This window comes from Orycteropus afer, unplaced genomic scaffold (assembly GCF_000298275.1).
Source record: "Orycteropus afer afer isolate SDZICR_OR568_19922 unplaced genomic scaffold, OryAfe1.0 scaffold00049, whole genome shotgun sequence".
In the NCBI taxonomy this organism is placed as follows: Eukaryota; Metazoa; Chordata; class Mammalia; order Tubulidentata; family Orycteropodidae; genus Orycteropus; species Orycteropus afer.
This window is the reverse complement of record NW_006921636.1, coordinates 4,687,299-4,706,722: the sequence shown is the minus strand read 5'-3', so window position 1 is coordinate 4,706,722 and position 19,424 is coordinate 4,687,299. Positions and strand designations below refer to the sequence as shown.

The following is a 19,424-nucleotide window of genomic DNA, read 5'->3' as shown; positions in this document are numbered from 1 at the left end:
GAGCCCTGGTGGGACAGTGGTTAAGTACTTGGCTGCTAACCGAATGGCTGGTGGTTTGAAGCCAACCAGATACTTCATGGGAGAAAACCTGGACAATCTGCCCTCGTAAAGATGCCAGCTAAGAAAACCCTACAGGGCAGTTCTCCTGTGTCCTATAGGGTGGCTATGAGTTGGAACTGACTCGATAGCAATGGGTTTTTACCCTTAGAGCACCGAGTCCTGGTGGCACAACAGGTAAGTGCTCAGCACTGAAAGGTTGGTGGTTTGAACCCACCTAGCGACTTCACAGGAGAAATACCTGGCAATCAGCTCCTGTAAAGACGACAGCAAAGAAAACCTTACGGGGCGGTTCTCTTCTGCCCCGTGGGGAGGCTCAGTCGGAACTGATGCCAGGGCACCCAACAGCATCAGCGAGGGAGCTCCGTTAGCGCCGCTTTACCGAGGGGAAGAGACTCAGAACTGCACTTTGGGGAGGGTGGCACACGGCCGTGCTCAGGGCTCCAGGGGCCGTGTCACAGACAGCGGGGCTCTAGCTCGAGTCCCTCGTGGGGTGATCCATGTAAGGGGCTCTGTGGCTCTAAACCTCAGCGTCCTCATCTGTCAAACGGGGCTGGCAAGAGTCCCACCTCTCAGGTTGCTGTGAGAATTAAATGGATGAATGAAAAACATTGGCCAGCAAGATAAACGACAGTTAAGGTTACTGTCCCTAGGGCGTGTCCTAAGCATGGACAGTTTGTCCTGTGTTAGTACCACATCGTGTGCCTACTGACCACGTTCATGTGGTTACACGTTACCTCTTGGCCTACTGGTCTTGGTGGATCCAGGTCTCTTGACGTCTATTCCCAGTGGTGGGCGGGTGGAAGGGGCGCTTGATAAAAAGCAGAAGTTCCCTCACACCCCCAGACCTCCTGCATCCAAATCTCTGAGGGGAGGCCCAGCATTTACATCTGAACAGACTTGTTACACATGTTGGTGTGGGGGCCTGTGCTATACTCGGAAGGCCACCTGAGGACCTGAGGATGGGGTACCCCTCCAGGAGAAGCTAGGCACCCTCAGAGGGCCCAGCTGCAAAGAGCAAACCAATCCAATTAGCCCCTGAAAGAGAACGAAGGAAGGCAGAGAGCCCACCTGCTCTCCCTCTCTGATGCAACCTCTGTCACCTACAGCTGCTAATTGGGTAACACCGCCAGGGCCTGCAAGAGGCGCTCAGCGAGCCCACTGGGTCCCCAGCCTTCAATCATAAGGAGAGACTAGACCATCCAAACCACACAGCCTGCTGTGTTCTAACCAAGCCGGGGGCTGCCGTATCAAAGCAGCCTCAAAGGCCCATTCTTGGGGTAGGTGACACCTTGACCCTCAGCATGGAGGTGGCCCCTGCAAAGTGGTTTCCCCAGGCTTCCCGCCTGCCCGGATTCTAGCACATCATAAAGTGGCTTGGGGCTCCTGGGTTTTACGAGCTCTGAATAACAGGTCGCTGTTGGTTTAACCAGTTGGGCTGTTTACTTTCACTAGTAACAGTGGCTGGTGCTGCAGAGCGGTTGAGGCAAAGGCTCAACGAGGGTAGCTGACAGCAGCCATGCCCCCAGCCATGGGACACGATTGCCCGACTGTCAGCAACGCACCCTGTCACAGGTCCGGGTGGCCAAGGATTGCCATCTCCCCAAGAACCTCAGGGAAAAGCGGGAGAGGCTTGGCCCGCCAAAGCCACTTCTGCAGAGTGGGCCAGAGTGGGTTCTGTTAATAACCTGCCAATCACAGCCGTGTGGAGAGCGCCTGCATGCCAGGCGTCTCACACGTAAGTGCTTGGTTATGTTACAGGGAGACCTGAGAGGGCCAGGACTCGATGCAAACACCTTGTTTTTCCAGGTCTCACAAGTTTTCCACCTTTGACAGGGTGAAGTCTCACCATTCGTTTTTCTTTTTAGCTTTTTATTGTAGTTTGGGTGAGTTGATAGAGCAAATCTGTTCTCCACGCAACGATTGACACACATTTTGTTCTGCGACACTAGTGGCCGGCCCCTCCATGTAGCAGTGCTCTTTCCACTTCCTGCCTGGGCTCCACTTCCACCCATCCTTCTTCCTCGCCCCTTCCTGCCTTCTGAGTTTTGTTTTTGGGTAAATCCTCTCTTTCCATCTCCTATGTTTGCACTGAGGAGCATGTTCCTGCTTGGTGTAGTTATTCACTTTATAGGTTACTGTTTGGCTGAAAGTTGATCCCCGGGGGTAGGTTCAGTACTAGGTTTGAAGGGTGTCTGAAGACCATAGTGTCAGGGGTTCCACCAGCCTCTATCAGACCAGTCAGCCTAGTCTTTTTTATGATTTTAAATTTTGTTCTAGTGTTTTCTCCCTCTCTGTCCCAGACCTTGTGCTGTGTCACCACTTTTCTGCTGCTGTCAGTGGCAAACATTCACGCTTTCCTTCTCTGACAGTTTTCCACTTTACACAGGTTCTGGCTTTCAGATGTTTCACTGTAGTAAATACAAACACACTGACGTAGTTTTGGGTCATGGGTACAAGGTAAGGATTCTGCAGTGGTTCTGCCCAAGTTCAAAGCCCAGCTTTGGGACCGTGGGCAAGTCACTTAACCTCTATGTGCATGCCTCTGTTTTCTCATCTGTAAAGGGGGAACACTAATAGATCGACCTCACTGGGGTGTCTGAAGAGCCAAGGGGCCAAGGCATGGGAAGTGCTTGGCCCCTAGCCAGGACTTGATGATTAAGTTTTTCTCCCCCAAGAAAATGATGTTTACTGAACTGGTTTAGCAAAATAGAAGCAAGCAGGAAATCGTGGGCCTTTTGATTATTTAGCCCATAATCCAGGCTTCTCTGAATTTGGCATCACTCTGTTTTTAAACTTCTTTCATTCTGGTGAAAGTACACACAGCCATGGATGCACCATGTCAACAATTTCTACACCTACAATCAGTGGCACTGCTTAGTCTTCAAATTATGCTACTGGCCTTTCCTGAATTATTCCACCACCATTATCTTAAATTATGCCACTGGCCTTTCCTGAATTATTCCACCACCATTATCTTAAACCCACTGCCCCCTAAGCTTCTCATCCAACCTTTCCAATTGCCATCATCACCTTGCTCTCACACAGATGATTCCTGAAAAAAGCACGAGGCCACAAGCAGACGTACTTCACGAACGCAATCAACTATCTTTTGGTTCAAAGCAGACTTCGGGGGATAGTTTGGGTTTAAGGCCTAAAGGTTGACTCAGGGCAATAGTTTTGGGGGTTCATCCAGCCTGTATGTTTATTTTTATTGCTCAAATTCACAAGACCACAAAGCAGAAACTATTCCCAATTTATAGCTCAGTCTACAAGAGGGGACATGCCGGACAGCTCACAGCTAAGTAAGGTGGACAGGAGGAAGGTGGATTCAGGACCACCCCTTTTGAGCAAAACAGAGAAGGAGGCAGTGGGAAAGCCACCAACCAGCCCAGGCCAGGAGCACGCTCCCTCTTCCAGTCAGTGACCTCTCAGGTCCCAGCACTAGCCACCCCCACTGAACGTGCCGGATGCTATAAACCCTTCTCGTTAATGTAAGTGGACCATATCCCTAAACGTAAAAGCTAGAAGCAAAATGCTTCTGGAAGGAAAGATATGAGAATATCTTTGCCACCTGAGAATAGGCAACAATTTCTTGAGGGGACTCAAAAAGCACTAATCCCAAAAAAAAAGAAAAAAGATAAATTTGATTCAATAAAACAAGGAACTGATGCTCACAAAATAACACCATATAGAAAATGAATAGGCAAACAACAGTGTGGGAAAAAATATTATAGGACATTCAGGATATCTAACAAAGGACTAGAATATATCCTGAACATAGAAAGAACTGCTGCCTATCAACAACAGAGGTATGAGTAATCCAGTAAAGAGAAGGGAAAACGTCTGAACACACGTGTCCCCGAAGAAGACACAAAGATGGCGGACAAGGGCACAGATAAGGGTGCAGTAGCACCCTTAGGGAACCGTACATTAAAACCACATGAGGTACCATTTTACACTCACTGGAATGGCTACAACTGAAAAGACTGACTATGCCAAACACTGGTAAGCATCTAGAACAACTGAAACTCTCAAACACTCATACAGGGCATGTGAAATGATACAGCCACTGTGGAGAACTGCCTGCAAGTTTCTTGTAAACTGAAACACACACTCACCCTACGATCCACTCCCAGGTATTTACCCAGGAGAAATGGAAGCCTTTGTCCACAAGAAGACTTGAACACCAACGTTTATAGCAGCCGTAGCTGTAACACCCCAAAACGGGAAACAACTCCAAAGCCTCTTAATGATACACAAACAATTTGTGACATATTCACACCCTTGACTATTACTCAACTATGAAAAGGAATAAACCACCAACTCACGCAACAACAGTGAAGGACCTCAAAAACATCATGCTGAATAAAAACCACCGGACAAAAGGGTACATTCTGTATAATTCCCTTGTATGAAGTTCTAGAATGGGAGAAAACTAAAGTGCAGTGACAGAAATTAGAACAGTGTTGCCTCTGTGTGTGGGCTGGGAAGAAGGTTTTGACTGCAGGAGGCCTGAGAGAACTTTCAGGGGTGAAGGCAATGTTCCACAGCTTGTTTTGAGTGGTGGTTACATGAGTGCGTACAATCGTCAAAAGTCACTGAACACTGACAACCTGTGCGATTTAACCTATCTTAGTTATAGCTTCCTGAGTATGTGTGTTGTTGTTGTTGTAGGTGCCATCAAGCCAGTCCCAGCTCACAGGGACCCTACGGACAACAGAACCAACACCTGCCTGGTCCTGGACTGTCCTCACCACTGTCACTGTGCTTGAGCTCATTGTAGCCATGGTGTCAATCCATCTTATTGAGGGTCTTTCTCTCTTTCACTGAGCCTCTACTTTATATACGAGAGAGAGACAGACAGACCAGACCAGACTGCGTGGAAGAATCCATTTTCTAGCCCACGCCTAAGGGCCCCCACCCTCCTTGGCAAAATGAGCAAAATGAATTTACATTCTATTCTCTGCGTGGGCAGGGAGGGCTTGGTGTATGATGGCGTTAGGTGGTTTCTAGAATGCCATGGCTGAGAGGCTCTTTGCAGGACGAGGAGGAACCCGTGGCCCACCCACGGCCCAGCTGCAGGAGTTCCAGCTGGAGAGGTTCCGGAAGGCTCTCGCTGCAGCGGTCAGTCTGCAGACATCCTTCTGTGCCACTGCCGCCTCTGTCCCCGGCTGGGCAGTGCAGAGATGTTTGCTTTGACTCTGTCATTTTTTCAACACTCTAGTGATTCTTGGTCTCTGCCCTTATGTGAGGGAGACGATTGAGTAAATTGGTTGTCGGAGGACAGAGGGGGTCATCTATCCTGCGGGACTAAGGCAGGCTTCCTCCAGGAGAGGCCGTGGATAAGGAGTTGACTAAGTGCCTGGAGCATGGGGCTTGAGGTAGGTGGGTCCTGCATCAGGATCATGGGCGACATCTGAAAAGTTCCTATGCCCACCCCACCCCCTATGCTGCACTGAACCAAGATCAGTGTCTCTGGGTGGGGAGGCCCTGGCATCAGTATTTTCAAAAGAAGAAAACTCCCTGGGTGATTTGACTGTGTGGCCAGGAGTGAGGATCAATGTTCTGGGTAGAGGTGACCATGCTGGCAAAGGGCTAAGAAGTTGGAGAAAGATCCTTGTACACTAGGGAACTAAGGAGCCTATGGAAGAAGGAAGTCAAGAAATCCAGCTGAAGAGGTGTAGTGAGTCATTGGGCAGAGGAGGGTGTTCCCTTCTGGCCTCTTCCATGTTCTCAGGAAAGTGGGGGCACAGTTATCTGCCTGGAGTGGGAAGAGGGTGGAGGCAGCAACCAGAGGTTGGAAGACTGGCAAAGATCTAAACAGTCACTGCTGAGAATGAGGGAAGGCACAGTGGAGGAAGCACAGCAGTACCTTGGCAAAGTGGAAGACTTAGTGGCATTGAAAAGTAGAAACGTACAGGAAGGGTGCCATTATGTGCAACGGTGAGGTCTGACCTCTGGCAAGCCGGCATGTAATTAATAGAAGGAATGTGTGCTTCTATCAAATCAGTCCACTTTCCAAAATGTGGCCTCTGTTAGTCTGTTCAGGGTTTTTCTACTAGAAACTGAGAACTCTTCCTTGATTCCCTAACATGGTACATGAAAGGCACCTCCCAGGTAAATAAGTTAGCCTTGCAAATAAGTACCAGCCTAAGTAGTTTTTTTTAGCAACCCATCCTCCCATGGGGTACACAGGAAGTCATTGCTCAATAAATATTTATTATATACATACTGTATCAATAAATATTTGTGTATAATTAGTAAATTCTTAATCTCCCTAGGATGACACCTAAGTCAATCAGTCAATAAATATTTATTGAATATCTCCCCAAGGGTTATTCAGTAAGTCAATTAGTCATTAAATAATGATTGAACAACCAGCCAATGGTCTAGAAAGAAAGAAAGAAAAATGACAGAAGATTCTGGGTGAGAGAGAGAGTAACCAATTGGTAGCCCAACATGGCATTGTAAGAAACCAAAAGAAGAAGGTATTTCCCAGAACTACAAAGTGGGAAACTCTAGGTCTGGTACCTACTGAGTAAAAACGGGTGAATCACTTTACCATGAACGTTGGCCAAAGGTTTTTTTAAAGGAAAAGAAGAAACACCAGCCCTATTTTTAAGGTTCAAACAACTTTATAACACCTTGAAGATCTTGCGTGTGGTTCAATCATGATCCTCAAAGTTTCAGACTGACATAAGGTAAGTTGATTTGAGGAACCCAAAGGTGGAGAGACACATGGGCTGCTGTGTTTGCTCCCTCCTTAGAGCTCCTGTTCCCCACCGTGCTGCAAACCACAGCCCTAACCTAGAAAGTAATTTGCCAGAAAGGGAGACCTTGTCTGCTCAAATTTCCCCAAAGCACTGAGGAAGAGCCTGAGTTTCCCTCCAAAACCATCTTGAGATGTTCAAAGCCAAGACGGGTGGGCAGCCCTCATGACCAGCATTTGTGGTCAGGGGTGGGGTCTGTAGGGTAGGCAGAATAGGGGAATTCCAGTGTCTCAGCAATGATATTTTTCAACGTGTTTTCCTGTGCTAGCCAGCATTTGGGTCTCTCTCTCCTAATAGCAGATAGTACAAACTTGCCATCAGATTCATTGGGATCAGCATCTTGATTTGCAAGGCTCCCAGAACCCAGAGTGCTCCTTGTCCCTTTCCAGAGAGCAGCTAAGACCAAAGTGCAGTTACTTCCAAAGGAGGTCCACCCCCTCTCCGTGCCCACTTCTAATCCTAAGGGCCAGGCTTCCTCAACTTCTTCTGCTTAAGAATTCATGCCTCCCTCTGTACAATGCCATCTCGTGAAGGCAATCATGGATTAACTGAAGCCACTGGCAGATTTGGTCTGACCCACAAAGCGTTTTTAAAAACTTAAATTTGTTGCTATTAAAAAAAAAAGTCAGGTGATGTTTGGTTTATCTTTTAAAAACTCAAAAGATGTGGCCTCTCTGGGCCTAGGTTCCCACAATGAAATGGAGAATGGGCTATCCCAGTCCATAGTCTCCACCATTCCGTACTGTCTACTACTCAACCCACATCACTCATTTCCACAACCACCCTGACCCTCTGAAGACAACTGTGTCTGTGATCCTAGTTTCAAGGATAGAGGAAAAATCATCCTATAACTTATCACTGAATGTGGAACATGACTGCAACAACATAAAACAAAATTATTCTTAGGAAAAACACTAAAAAAGTATACCATTTGTTTCTGGAACTATATATACTCATTTCTTCTTTATGCTTGCTTTATAGTTTCTAAACTTTCAAAAACGAACACATAATAAACTTTGTCATGCCTGACTGCAAAAAATTAATAAAGTGCTCTAAAAAGTACCTAAGGACTGAGCTCAAAGCTGCTACTTCTTTTGAAACCTGGCAGAACTGAGCCAGCTTTCTGCTTTGAGCCTTTCCAAATGACAGCTCAATGGCAAAACCTGGCAACTTCAGCCTGGATTCAGAAAACCCTCTGCTTCTTTGCACCCATTTGTTTGCAAGTCGTCATTCCCAGGAGACTGTAAGCTCCCTGCGGACAGGAAAATACCTAGACTCACTTGTGGATCCCTGCGCCCAGCACTAGACACCAAGCTGATTCTCAGAACACACGCTGGGTTCAACTGAGGGTGGCAGTGGAACAAGACCTCAGGGTGAGAAAACTCAGGTTCAGATCCCAGCCTGGCCGCCTTTCCTGTGTGTAGACAGGTGACTCAGCCTGTCACATCTCTACCTTCTCTTCTGTAAAGTGGGGATAAGGGCACTAGGTACTGCTGGGGACTGCTGCAAGGATTCCATGAGATATCACGTTGTGGGGCTTGGCACAGTAACTAGCAGAGTCAACATTCAATAAACAAGCACCGCTATGATAGTACTGTTACTGTTTTTGAAGAGAAAGAAAAGAATCAACGAAGACAACGTACAATGAGTTCACTCCAGCTGCAGGAGAACAGCATTTACACACTCTGAATCTTCCAAACAAAACCTTGGGCTCCTCATTAGCCATATTATTTTTTAATTTCCTGTGAAGCCACAAAACTCTCCCCAAGTAAATAGAAATAGAGTGAAAACTTTTAAATATGCACCATCATGTGTCCTTTGGTCAACCTGGGCCAACTATTTCTCCTTGTGGGTCCTCCATATTCTTGATGGCCACCCTAGGGGCTCCAGTCCAACATTACCAAGGGTGCACTGCCCAGAGTAGAAAGTCATATACAATATACTTTCTGAGAAAGGCCTTCCCTGGAAATTCAACTTACAGCATTCGATGGGGTTGGACGCGGTCTGCAAGGAAACGATCCTCCCGCTGGACTCTGGGATGTGCACCCGGAAAACGAGCCGCACCCGCGTGTTCTTTCTCCCAATGTCAGTCTCTCCTTTCCTCAGTTCAATGTCAGCGTTCCTCAGCTTCAGGATCCCCGCACAGTCGATGCTGCCAGGAGGTAGAGAATTCCATTTAGAACTGGCTGTCTTAGTGAAGGGAGCCTAAGGCACTTGACTGCTAACCAGAAGGCTGGCGGTTCAAACCCACCAGCCACTCCTCGGAAGGAAGACCGGACAATCTACTCCCATAGAGATACCACCTCGGAAACCCGAGGAGGGGTTGCTGTGAATCGAATCGACTTGACAGCAGTGAGTTTTTTGAGTTTATCTTAGTGAAAGATCACCCCACAAAACCACCTTCCTCATTTAGCCAAAATACTTCTACAGCCACCCTTGGGGGTGGGTAAATTCTAAGACATCAGTAAAAGTCTCAGCCAGGAATTTACTCCAGAATCGGGGAAAAAACACAAATTTATTAGTGAGATTCTCTAATGAAAATTTCATCTCTAGGGAGATTTTTCATGCCAACTTTTCTACCCTTAAAAGTATCTCAAAACTCAAAAAGGCAACTGGCAAAAACTGAATATGGATCACTCAATAGAAAAGGGTATCATTAAACATGGAGAATTTGATAACTGTACTGCACTTCTGTGAGAATTTCCTTGTTCTTAAGAAACACAAACTAAAGTATTTAAAAATAAAAGAGCAGGATACCTGCAAGTGATTCTTAACCCTTTTCAGATCAAGTTCTTTTCTGCTTTGAATTTTCTGTTGAAACTACGTGCTTTCAGTAATGGAAGGCATTTTGAATGAAATGAAAAAAAAAAATGTTTTTGAGGTAATAAGGATTTTGATACAATTAGTGGGACACATATGTCCCAAGAGGTCTCTGGTGCTAGGGTTAATGAGATGAGACCCATTTCTTCAGTTTCATGCAGTTATACACACCCTCAGCAGATAGCAGCATGCACTAAAAGTGAGATAAAAGCTTCCCACTAAATCCCAGAGGCAGAAAATGTAGGTGGGTATTAAATGTCCCATGGCTCACCATAATTCAGGAAAAAATGGTAAGAAAGTGAAAAAGGGAGGGGCAGAGCACATGTGAAAAATAATCACTTTATTAAGTAAATTTATTTGTTAAGGATTTATTAAGCAAGTTCATTAAGTAAATCTTAATGGATGGCATAGTTCTTTGTACGATTCTGGAAGTTTTTCTGTATATTTGAAAATGTTTTCTAATAAAAAGTTTTTAAACCCAAATAGCTGTGGTGGCATAGTGCCTAAGGCATTTGAGTGCTAACCAGAAAGCTGGAGGTTCAAACCCACCAGCCACTCCTCAGAAGGAAGGTTGGTCAATCTACTTCTGTAGTGATACCACCTCAGAAACTCAAGGAGGGGTCACTATGAGTCGAATCGACTTGACGCAGTGAGTTTTTTGAGTTTATCTTAGTGGAAGATCACCCCACAAAACCACCTTCCTCATTTAGCCAAAATACTGACTCGATGGCAATGAGTTTGGTTTTGATTTTTTTAAATACATTTGTACAGTGTATCCCAAATTTTAGTCATATACATCCTGTGAGTTTTGACTTATCTGCACTGCTATTTAATAATTTTAAGTCAACACAATTTTGTAAATTTTCATAAATTTAGCCTCGTCCCAAGCAATATAATCCAAGGAATCATTAGTCTTTCTCTGAATGTATTTATTGAAATATTTTTACATATGGCGTTGTTGTTAAGTGCCTTCCATTCAATTTTGATTCACAGTGACCTTATGTGACAGAGTAGAACTGCTTTATCGGGTTGCTCCAGGTCTTTCTCCTTCAGAGTCGCTGGGTGGGTTTGAATCCCCAACCTTTCCCTTAGCAGCTGAATGTTTGACCATTGCACAATCAGGGCTCTTCTATTTACATGCAGTGCTTTTAAAACAGAAATCATCATGGGTCAATTACAGATCAGAAACCACTATCAGTGCTTGCCTCTTGGCCCTCACTCTCTTCCCCCAAAAGACTAACAACCCTCAGCCCCCAGCCCTTACGTTGCCCTCATGTTGGTTTTTGGCTCCAGAGGGATCTCCAAGACTTTGGTGTTGCCCACGATCTTCTCATAACTGGTGGTGGTGACCGTTTTCCCTGTGATCCGGTGCACCTGGTAGAAGGCGTGAGGCTTGAGGATCCGCTCATCGGCTGTCCCAATGAAGATCTGAAGGCCCAGGGGCTTGTTTTCCATGTAGCCATGGAGCTAAGGGAGAAAACAAATCAAATTATTACAGCACTGTAATATGCAGGGGGTGTGGCTCCAGTCCAACAAACAAAAAAGCTCAGAGATGCTCATGGACATCAGGAAGAATGTAGAATTGCTGCTGTATCTAGAAGGGAATATGGTAGCCCCAGAAATAACCCTGATGTCCATCCACAGGGACTGCTCAGATAAATAACAGCAGCTCCTCTAAAAGGGAAAAACGAGCAGAAATAACACTAGAGAACAGAATTGCTTTTGTGGAAAAACAGCCAGAAACTGTATTTAATTGGCAGTGGGTGGTAGTGGAGTGTTGCATAGTTTTAGGGACAGAAAACAATCTGCAAAAACAAGCACCGAGCTCTTGACAATGGCTGCTTCCAAAGATCAGAGGAAAGACCTTTCACTCTTTTTATGACAATATTCCAATGAACAAGTTTTGACTTTATAAATTTAAAAAAAAAAAGAGTATTACAAAAACACTATAACCAAAATCAAATTAAAGACTGGAAGAAAATATGCGTAGCATGTAATAGACAAAGGCTTAGTACAAAGAACATATAATGAATGCCTACAAATAAAGAGGGAGCTCTGGTGGTGCAGTGCCTAAGGCATTTGACTGCTAACCAGAAGGCTGGCGGTTCAAACCCACCAGCCACTCCTTGGAAGGAAGATTGGGCAATCAACTTCCCTAGAGATATGCAAAAGACAAGATCCCTTAATTGCCAATTTAAACTTGAATCCTACTCCCAATGACATTCTGCATATCCTTTTCCTTCTTATCACCATCTAACATACTATATACTTTCTTCATCCTTTTTGTCTAGGTCTTTTTCCCACAACTAGAATGTCACCCCTTGAGAGAAAGGATGTTTACCTATTTAATTTGCCATAGAATAGTGCTTAGCATGTAGTCAGTATTCTGTTGTTGTTGTTGTTATGTGCCGTCGAGTCCGTCTGGTTAGCAGGCAAGTGTCTTAGCCACTATGCTACCAGAGCTCCTAGTTGGTATTCTAGTACCTATTTATTGAATGAATTAAGGAAACCAACCAAAAATAAAAAGGGAGGGGAGATTTAAACAGGCAATTCACAGAAAAACAAATGGTCGGGAGCCTACAATAAATGTTTCATTTGACTTATGATCAGGAAAATGCAAATTAAACAAGCATGAGATACTATTTTCACTCATTTGTAGGGTCACTATGTGTCAGAACTGACTCGAAGGCAGTGGGGGGTGGTGGTTGTTTTTGGGGTGAAACAGGCACCCTCATAGAGCTGGTAGGAGGAATATAACTGGTATAACCATTTTAAAGCACACTGGGCTTCTTCTCCTAATTGGTATTTGGTCAATTTTATCTTTTCCCTTGAGGTTCAGTGTTCCAGGATTGTCATCTATATTAGTTTAACTTGTTTTTTGGGGTCTTTGTTGTAGAGGGTCTTGATAGTAAACCTGACTAATCTATCATGTTAGATCAAAATCACTTAATTGGTCTTAATAAAGACAAAAAAATTCAATTCAAAAAAAAAAATAATAAAATAAAGCATACTGGGCTAGTTAATTAAATTAAAAATGCATATACTTAGTAATTATACTTCTCAGTATGGACCCTAGAGAAATACTGGGCATACAGGAGACGCATACAAAAATGTTTAATGAAACAATATAATAATGGACAATTAGTTATATCAATAGATTGTGACTACGAGGACAAGTCTAAGGTATGAAATACTATGAAGTATTTTTTAAAAGTAAGGTAGAGGTCTGTGAAATGACCCAGAAAAATCTAGAATGTGCTTCTTAAAGAGATAAGCAATTTATGGAAAAATATACATACAGTATGATATAACTTAGAGAGAAATGCTAAATGTGTTCTATCCATCCATTTATATATATGTCAGTGCAATAGAGAAAGGTGTAGAAGGGTGTGCCCGAACAGACCACACCTTGATCACCTCTGGGGATGGAAGTGGATATCAAAACTGAGAAAGCTGTCAAAGGGGACTTCAGCTTTATTCACAATGTCGTAATTTTGTATAGAAAGAATGTATTCCTGGAAAACATTGAAATTTACCCTTGGTTAACAAAATAATAACAGAAGAAAAAAGTGCAGTTAGCTGAGAGTTTGGAGATGGGGCCCCATCTTGCCACTCCCCAGATGAGAACCATTAGGCAAATCATTTAATCCTTCTGTGCCTTGATTCCTTTCTCTGCAAGTGGGGGGTGAGGTGGCTGGGACAAGTGATAACTCACTAAGACCCTGCCCTTTTCTGAAGTTCTACAAAACTTCAACAGGATCTCCAGTCAATTGTAAAAAAAAAAAAAAAAAAAAAGAATTAATAATAAAAAAGCAAAGAAAGGCTTCACGACAATGAATTTATATGTGGGTCTAGAATTGTGTGGTTCAATATGGTAGCCACATATGAGTATTGCAATTTAAGTTAAATAAAAGTAAAGTTCTGTTCTTCAGTTGTACTAGCCACGTTTACAGTGCTCCTCGGTCACACGTGGCTAGTGGCCACCGTAACCGACAGCCCAGACCCAGAAGATTTCCATCTGGACAGAAAGTTATCTTGGATGATGCAATCGAGGAAGTGGAGAAGTTCTTGTGTTCCCTTCTACAAACTAGTCAAAGAGACAGGCTGGCGGTGACCCAGAGACAGGTGACAGCTCTTTTCATCATCTGCCACTCTGACACACACAATATTTGCCTATCTGTCTGATGCACACCCCAAGAGGCAGCCTGGGGCAAAAATAGAAATCTAAGTCAGAAACTTATCTTTCTACCCCATGCAAATTAAAGAACAGGATATTGTCTTGGTTATAATTGTCAAAAGGGAGAAGGACAATGTTAAGAAGAGATTTTGTTTTTGTTTTTCCTTTGCATTGGGACTCAAGATAAAGATATTCCCTCACCTCCTCTCCTGGATTTATCAGGAGATGGTAAACACTATATTGAGAAGAAAAGTAGTCAGGACAGATAGCAAGTCCCGGTGATCAAAGGCTACTTCCTCCTTCTGAGGCTAGAGAAGCAGAAATCGCATCCTGGGTGTGTGCGTGGTAAGAAGCCAGGGACACCTGGGGATCAAATATTTTCCTTGTCCTGTCCAGAGAGTTCTGTCAGAGTCCAACTACTTCTCTGCCTTCCACTGCTGGTACCCTATTCAAACCAGCATCCTCCTGACTTGGGAGCGGGGCACCAGTGCACCCTAACTGGGTTCTTCCTGGTTCTTCACAAAGCAGCCCAATGATCTTTCACAAATGCAAATCATATCTGGATACTCCTGCTTAAAACTCTCCGATGGCTTCCTGTGGCCTCAGAATCAGACTCATACTCAGTGCCATGGTCTATAAAGCTTCTGACAATTTGGCCTCTGCCTTCTCTCCCTCCACCCTATCTCCTGAATACACCAAGCTCTTTTCAGCCTTTGCACAAGCTGTTTTCTCTGCCTGAATCACCCTCCCACTGGATGTCTGCATTTAACACTCAGCTCCTTAGGTCTTTACCGCATCACATTATCTACATACACCCAGTGGTGTGCTGGAACCAGTTCTTAGGGACTCGTAAAGCTAGGTGTAAAATTTGGGCAAATTAAGAATCAGGAGCTCTGGTAGCATAGTGGCTAAGACACTTGCCTGCTAACCAGACGGCTGGCGGTTCAAACCCACCAGCCACTCCTCAGAAGGAAGGTTGGGCAATCCTACTTCTGTAGTGATACTGCCTCAGAAACCCAAGGAGGGGTCGCTATGAGTCGGGTTTGACTCGACGGCACATAACAACAACAACAGCTACCATGCTGGTCACTTTGGCGAAAACAGAAATCGGCCAATTGGGAGTATTTACACCACAAAAATTGGCAGAGGTTACAAATCAGAGCTTCCATTCCTGGAGAGTCGATTGTTAAACCATTTACTAGCCCAGCACTGGAATACTGAGTTCATTATCTTCTGAAATTTTCTTGTTTTCTTAGTTGTTTATTTGCTTTGTATCTTGTTCTCCCCGCTGAACATGAGGTCCACGATAGCACAAATGTTTATTTTGTTCAGTATGATCAACAGATATTTGTTGAAAGTCAAGGTAAGGTTTACACAGGGAAGGAAATTATCTTTATTGGTTACTAGGGATGGGAGGGAAGGAGGCAGGAATGCATAGGCAAGGAGGACGCAGAGAAAAGGTAACCACATGGAAGGAAGCGGGAGGTAAGACATTACACTGCAGGGAATGTAACCAGTATCACAAAACAAAACGTGTACAGGAACTGTCGAACATAAAACTAATCTGCTTTATAAAATTTCACTCAAATGGTAGTAAAATTTTAAATAAAAATAAACAACCATTTGTTGGATGAGGGACCTGTTTACCACCAGCAACAAAGTGACAGTAACAATGAAGGCTCCCCTCCTGCTGAGCCCTGTACTCATCCTGCATGTATCCCGACAACTCTCTGTAGGCCGGCTCTTCTACTGTCTACCTCTTATCATCAAGGAGACCAAGGCTTGCTAAAGTCAGGCAACTTGCCCAAGTCAACATCACCTGCACAGGGCGGAGCCAGGCTACCCTTAACCATCATGCTTTCACATCCCCAGGGTCTGGTAGGTTCATCAATGCTCATCTAGGACCACACATTAGAAAGCACAGATCAGGGCCTCAAGGGAAACAGGAGGTGCTAAGAGTATATAGATCAAATGTGCTCTTCCTGCTGGAGGACACACACACACACGGACAGCTAGACCAAAACAAAGTATGGTGCTTCTTGAAAGACCAACTCACTTCTTTAGGAAAGCCAACAGCACCCAGAGTCAGGGTCAGTCCACTGAATGGGGCAAGCTGATACATAGGAGCAGATGCACACCCCCTCTCCTCAGTGGGTGTCCCTTCCCTGGGTAACCCCAGAAAGAGGGGCGGCACAGTAGAAGGAATAAAGTACAGCTGACCCCTGAACAACTCAGGGGTTAGGGACAGTGATCTCTTCTGCAGTCAAAAAATCCACATGTAACCTTTGACTCTTCAAAAGCTTAACTACTAACAGCCTCTTACTGACTGGAAGACTTACCCATAACATGAACAGTGGATTCACACAGTTCTTCCCGTACAGTTATTAGACTTTCACACACAGACACGCTCACACTTACACTCACACACAAACACAGAAGCTGATGAATTGTATGGCATGACGCTGATATACTGTCATTAACTGGAAGCGCCTCAGCATAGAGGTCTTCATCCTCACTGTCTTACGTTGAGGAAGCGGAGGAAGAGGAGGGTTGGTGGTGCCGTCTCAGGGGCTGAATGGGTGGAAGTGGAAGTGGTGGAAGGCGAGGTGGGAGAGGCAGGCACACTCGGTGCACCTTTATGGAAATACATGAACAAAACTCCACATATAAGCAGACCTGTGCAGTTTGAACCCATGTCAACTCTATCTCACTTTTAGTCAGATATATCTAAAATTTCACCTCCAGCTCTACTTTGTAACAGCTGTGTGGCTTTGGGAAACATACTCCACCCCTCTGAATTTCCATTCTCTCATGTGAAAGAGGAACACGGCCTCCCCCCCTCCCCGGGCTTCTTTCAAAGGCAACCTTTGCAAGGCCCCAAAGCACCTCACATGGCACACCTTAGGTGCCCAACGCATGGGAGGTTTCCCTGTCACCAGAGGGTGACGCAAATCAGAAAGCAGAGGTGATACTACAGAACTGAGTGGAAAGGCAGAGACTTTGTGAAAGACTAACAAAGTGAAAAACAACCTCAACACATCTCCAGGTTGGGGAAAACCGAGCACTGATTCTAGTCCTCTCTGTGGGCTGCCTACTCAGACACGGACACTCAGCACCGGAAGGAGCCAGATGAGGAAACGCTGCCACTTTGCATGAAATGAGCATTTCCCTCCAGCCTCTCCTTCCCCAGCTGTTGCCGGGTGCTGTGGAGACGCAACCCCATAGGGCGGAGCAGAACGGCTCCGTGGGGTCTCTGGGGCTGTCATCTTTCTGGGAGACAATCATCAGGTCTTTTCTCCTTCACAGCTGCTAAGTGGGAACTGCCAACCTTTCAGTGAGTAGCTGAGCACTTAACCTTTGTGCCACCAGAGCTCCCTCCCCATCTCAGGAGATGGCAGAATTAGCCAGAGCTCTGACCGCTCAGCAAGTCCAATGGGAAAGAGCCGGGCCTGCTCTCCGGAGGCCTGGTTAGAAGCTCCAGAGCCGCGTACTTGCTTCTCCGGGTCTTGAATGTGGAACTTGAGATCTTGGAATGCCACGCTCTGGCTTCAAGGTCTCAAACCCTGCTGTCCTCATTGTAGGGAGTGTTTGATTTTGAGGTCTCGGTGCAACCTTCCCAGGACTCTCCCCAAAGCAAAGGGCTTCTCCATGACCTGGGCAGCAGCATCACCTGCCAGGAGTAACAGACACCTCTACAAGGTTCTAGGTCAGTGGCCTCCAAAGCAGAGGTGGCTCCACTTGCTGCAGCCAAGATAAGAGTGAACATTTTCCAGGAAGAGGGGTTGTCTCTAGGGCACATCCTGAAGGGCTGGGAGCACAGGTGTGAGTGTCTCCAGGGTATGTGGGGTGGGGTCCATGCTGCAGCGCCACGTGACCACCATGCAGGAACCTCTCCGCCGAAGGGAACCCCCCTGAGATAACTGCAGGCTTGGGGATGGGGTTCTGCAAATCATCTACTCTCTCCCCTTGCCAGCTCAGCTACTTGAAAATCTGATCTGGACACGGGCGTCTTCTGGGTGATTTGTGATTTAAACATCCCCCACTCCCTGCAAGGAGCCCTGGTGGCATGATGGTTAAATGCTCAGCTGTAACCAAAAGGCTGCAGCTTGAACTCCTAGAGAAGCTCCACGGAGAAAGACCTGGTAATGTGCTCCCACAGAGATCAAACCCGAAGCAAAGGAAACCCTATGGGGCAGTGCTATTCTGTCACATGGGATCACTGTAAGTTGAAATCGACTTGGTGGCACCCAACAAAAGCCATCACCACTCCCTGCATGTAGTTAGTTGTATAAATGATACTATCCAACCTGTCGCAAGGAAAACTCTGCATTCCTCTACAGGAAAACATCTCTGTATGCCTTGACTGTTTATGCACACAGTTTATTTAAGGTGCCCAGCTGTGCTCTGAGGAAAGTGTCGCTACCCCCATCTTTTGCATGAGAAATAAGGCTCAGAGCAGTTAAGTGATGCTCAAATGCAACCTGCTGTGCTATTCACAACAGCCCCACGTGAGAACAATCCCCATGTCCATCAGCAGATGGACGGGTTGACATACTGTGGTACAGACCTACGATGGAATACCATTCAGCTATAAAAAGAACAAAGTACTGATGCATGCTCCAACATGATGAACCTCAAAAGCATGACGCTGTCAGTGAAAGCAACCAGATGCAAAAGGTCACCTACGGCATGATTCCCTGTCTGTGAAATGCCCACAACAGGCACATCCATAGAGACAGAGCTGACAGATGGCTACCGGAGATGGTGGGAGAGGGGAGTGGGGAGTGACTGCTTAATGCTGCTACTGGCATCATCAAGTGGATTTCGACTCACGGCAACTCCACGTAACAGGCATAAGCACCACAGAGGATTGTGTAGGCTGTAATCTTCACAGGAGCAGATCACCAAGGCTTTCTCATGGAGCCACTGGGTGACTTTGAACCACCAACCTTCTGGCTAATAGCCAAGTGCTCAACTGTTGTGCCATCAGGGCTCCCTCGCTTAACAAGTACAGGGCACAGGGTTTTATTCTGGTATGATGAGAAAGTTCTGGAGCTAGACAGAGGTGGTGGTTGCATATGATGAATGTACTAGATGTTATTCACTTTAAGATGGTTCACTTTACACTATGTGAATTCCATCCCAATTGAAAAAAAAAAGTGATCCAGTGGAACTCCAGCCACCTGCACCCACCAAATTTACTTCCTCTGGGTCACAGCTGACCCCTACCCTGAAGGCGGCAAAGTCCCCTGGAATCTGGACTATGCATTTTAAGTGAAGCAGGTCTATCCCACCAGCTCAGCTCAAACCCAGAGGCAAGCAAGACAGCTGGACCATGCCCACCCAGACCAAGCTCCACCCACTCTTAGCAACAATTTCACCTTCCTGATGCAAAGATGAAAGGACACTGAATTTGCAGATTCTTGTTTTTCCTTTTTCTTGTTATAAAAATAATAAAGGAAGATTGGGCAATCTACTTCCATAGTGATACTGCCTTGGAAACCTAAGGAGGGGTCACTATGAGTTGGATCTGACTTAATGGCAGTGAGTTTGGTTTTTTGTTTTTTATTCATTGTAGAAAAACAAGACAAGACAGA

General features: G+C 45.5%; 1 protein-coding gene across 1 annotated transcript in view; it reads right to left on the bottom strand.

Annotated features, from left to right (window-relative positions):
- Window positions 1-19,424, bottom strand: part of NFATC2 (nuclear factor of activated T cells 2) — a 153,849-nt gene that overhangs the window by 42,113 nt on the left and 92,312 nt on the right. The window contains exons 4-5 of the mRNA XM_007938426.1: window positions 10,915-11,117; window positions 8,810-8,982 (exon numbers count right to left, since the gene is read on the bottom strand). Of these exons, the coding sequence (XP_007936617.1) occupies window positions 8,810-8,982; window positions 10,915-11,117 (376 nt within the window). The remainder of the gene's footprint in view (window positions 1-8,809; window positions 8,983-10,914; window positions 11,118-19,424) is intronic.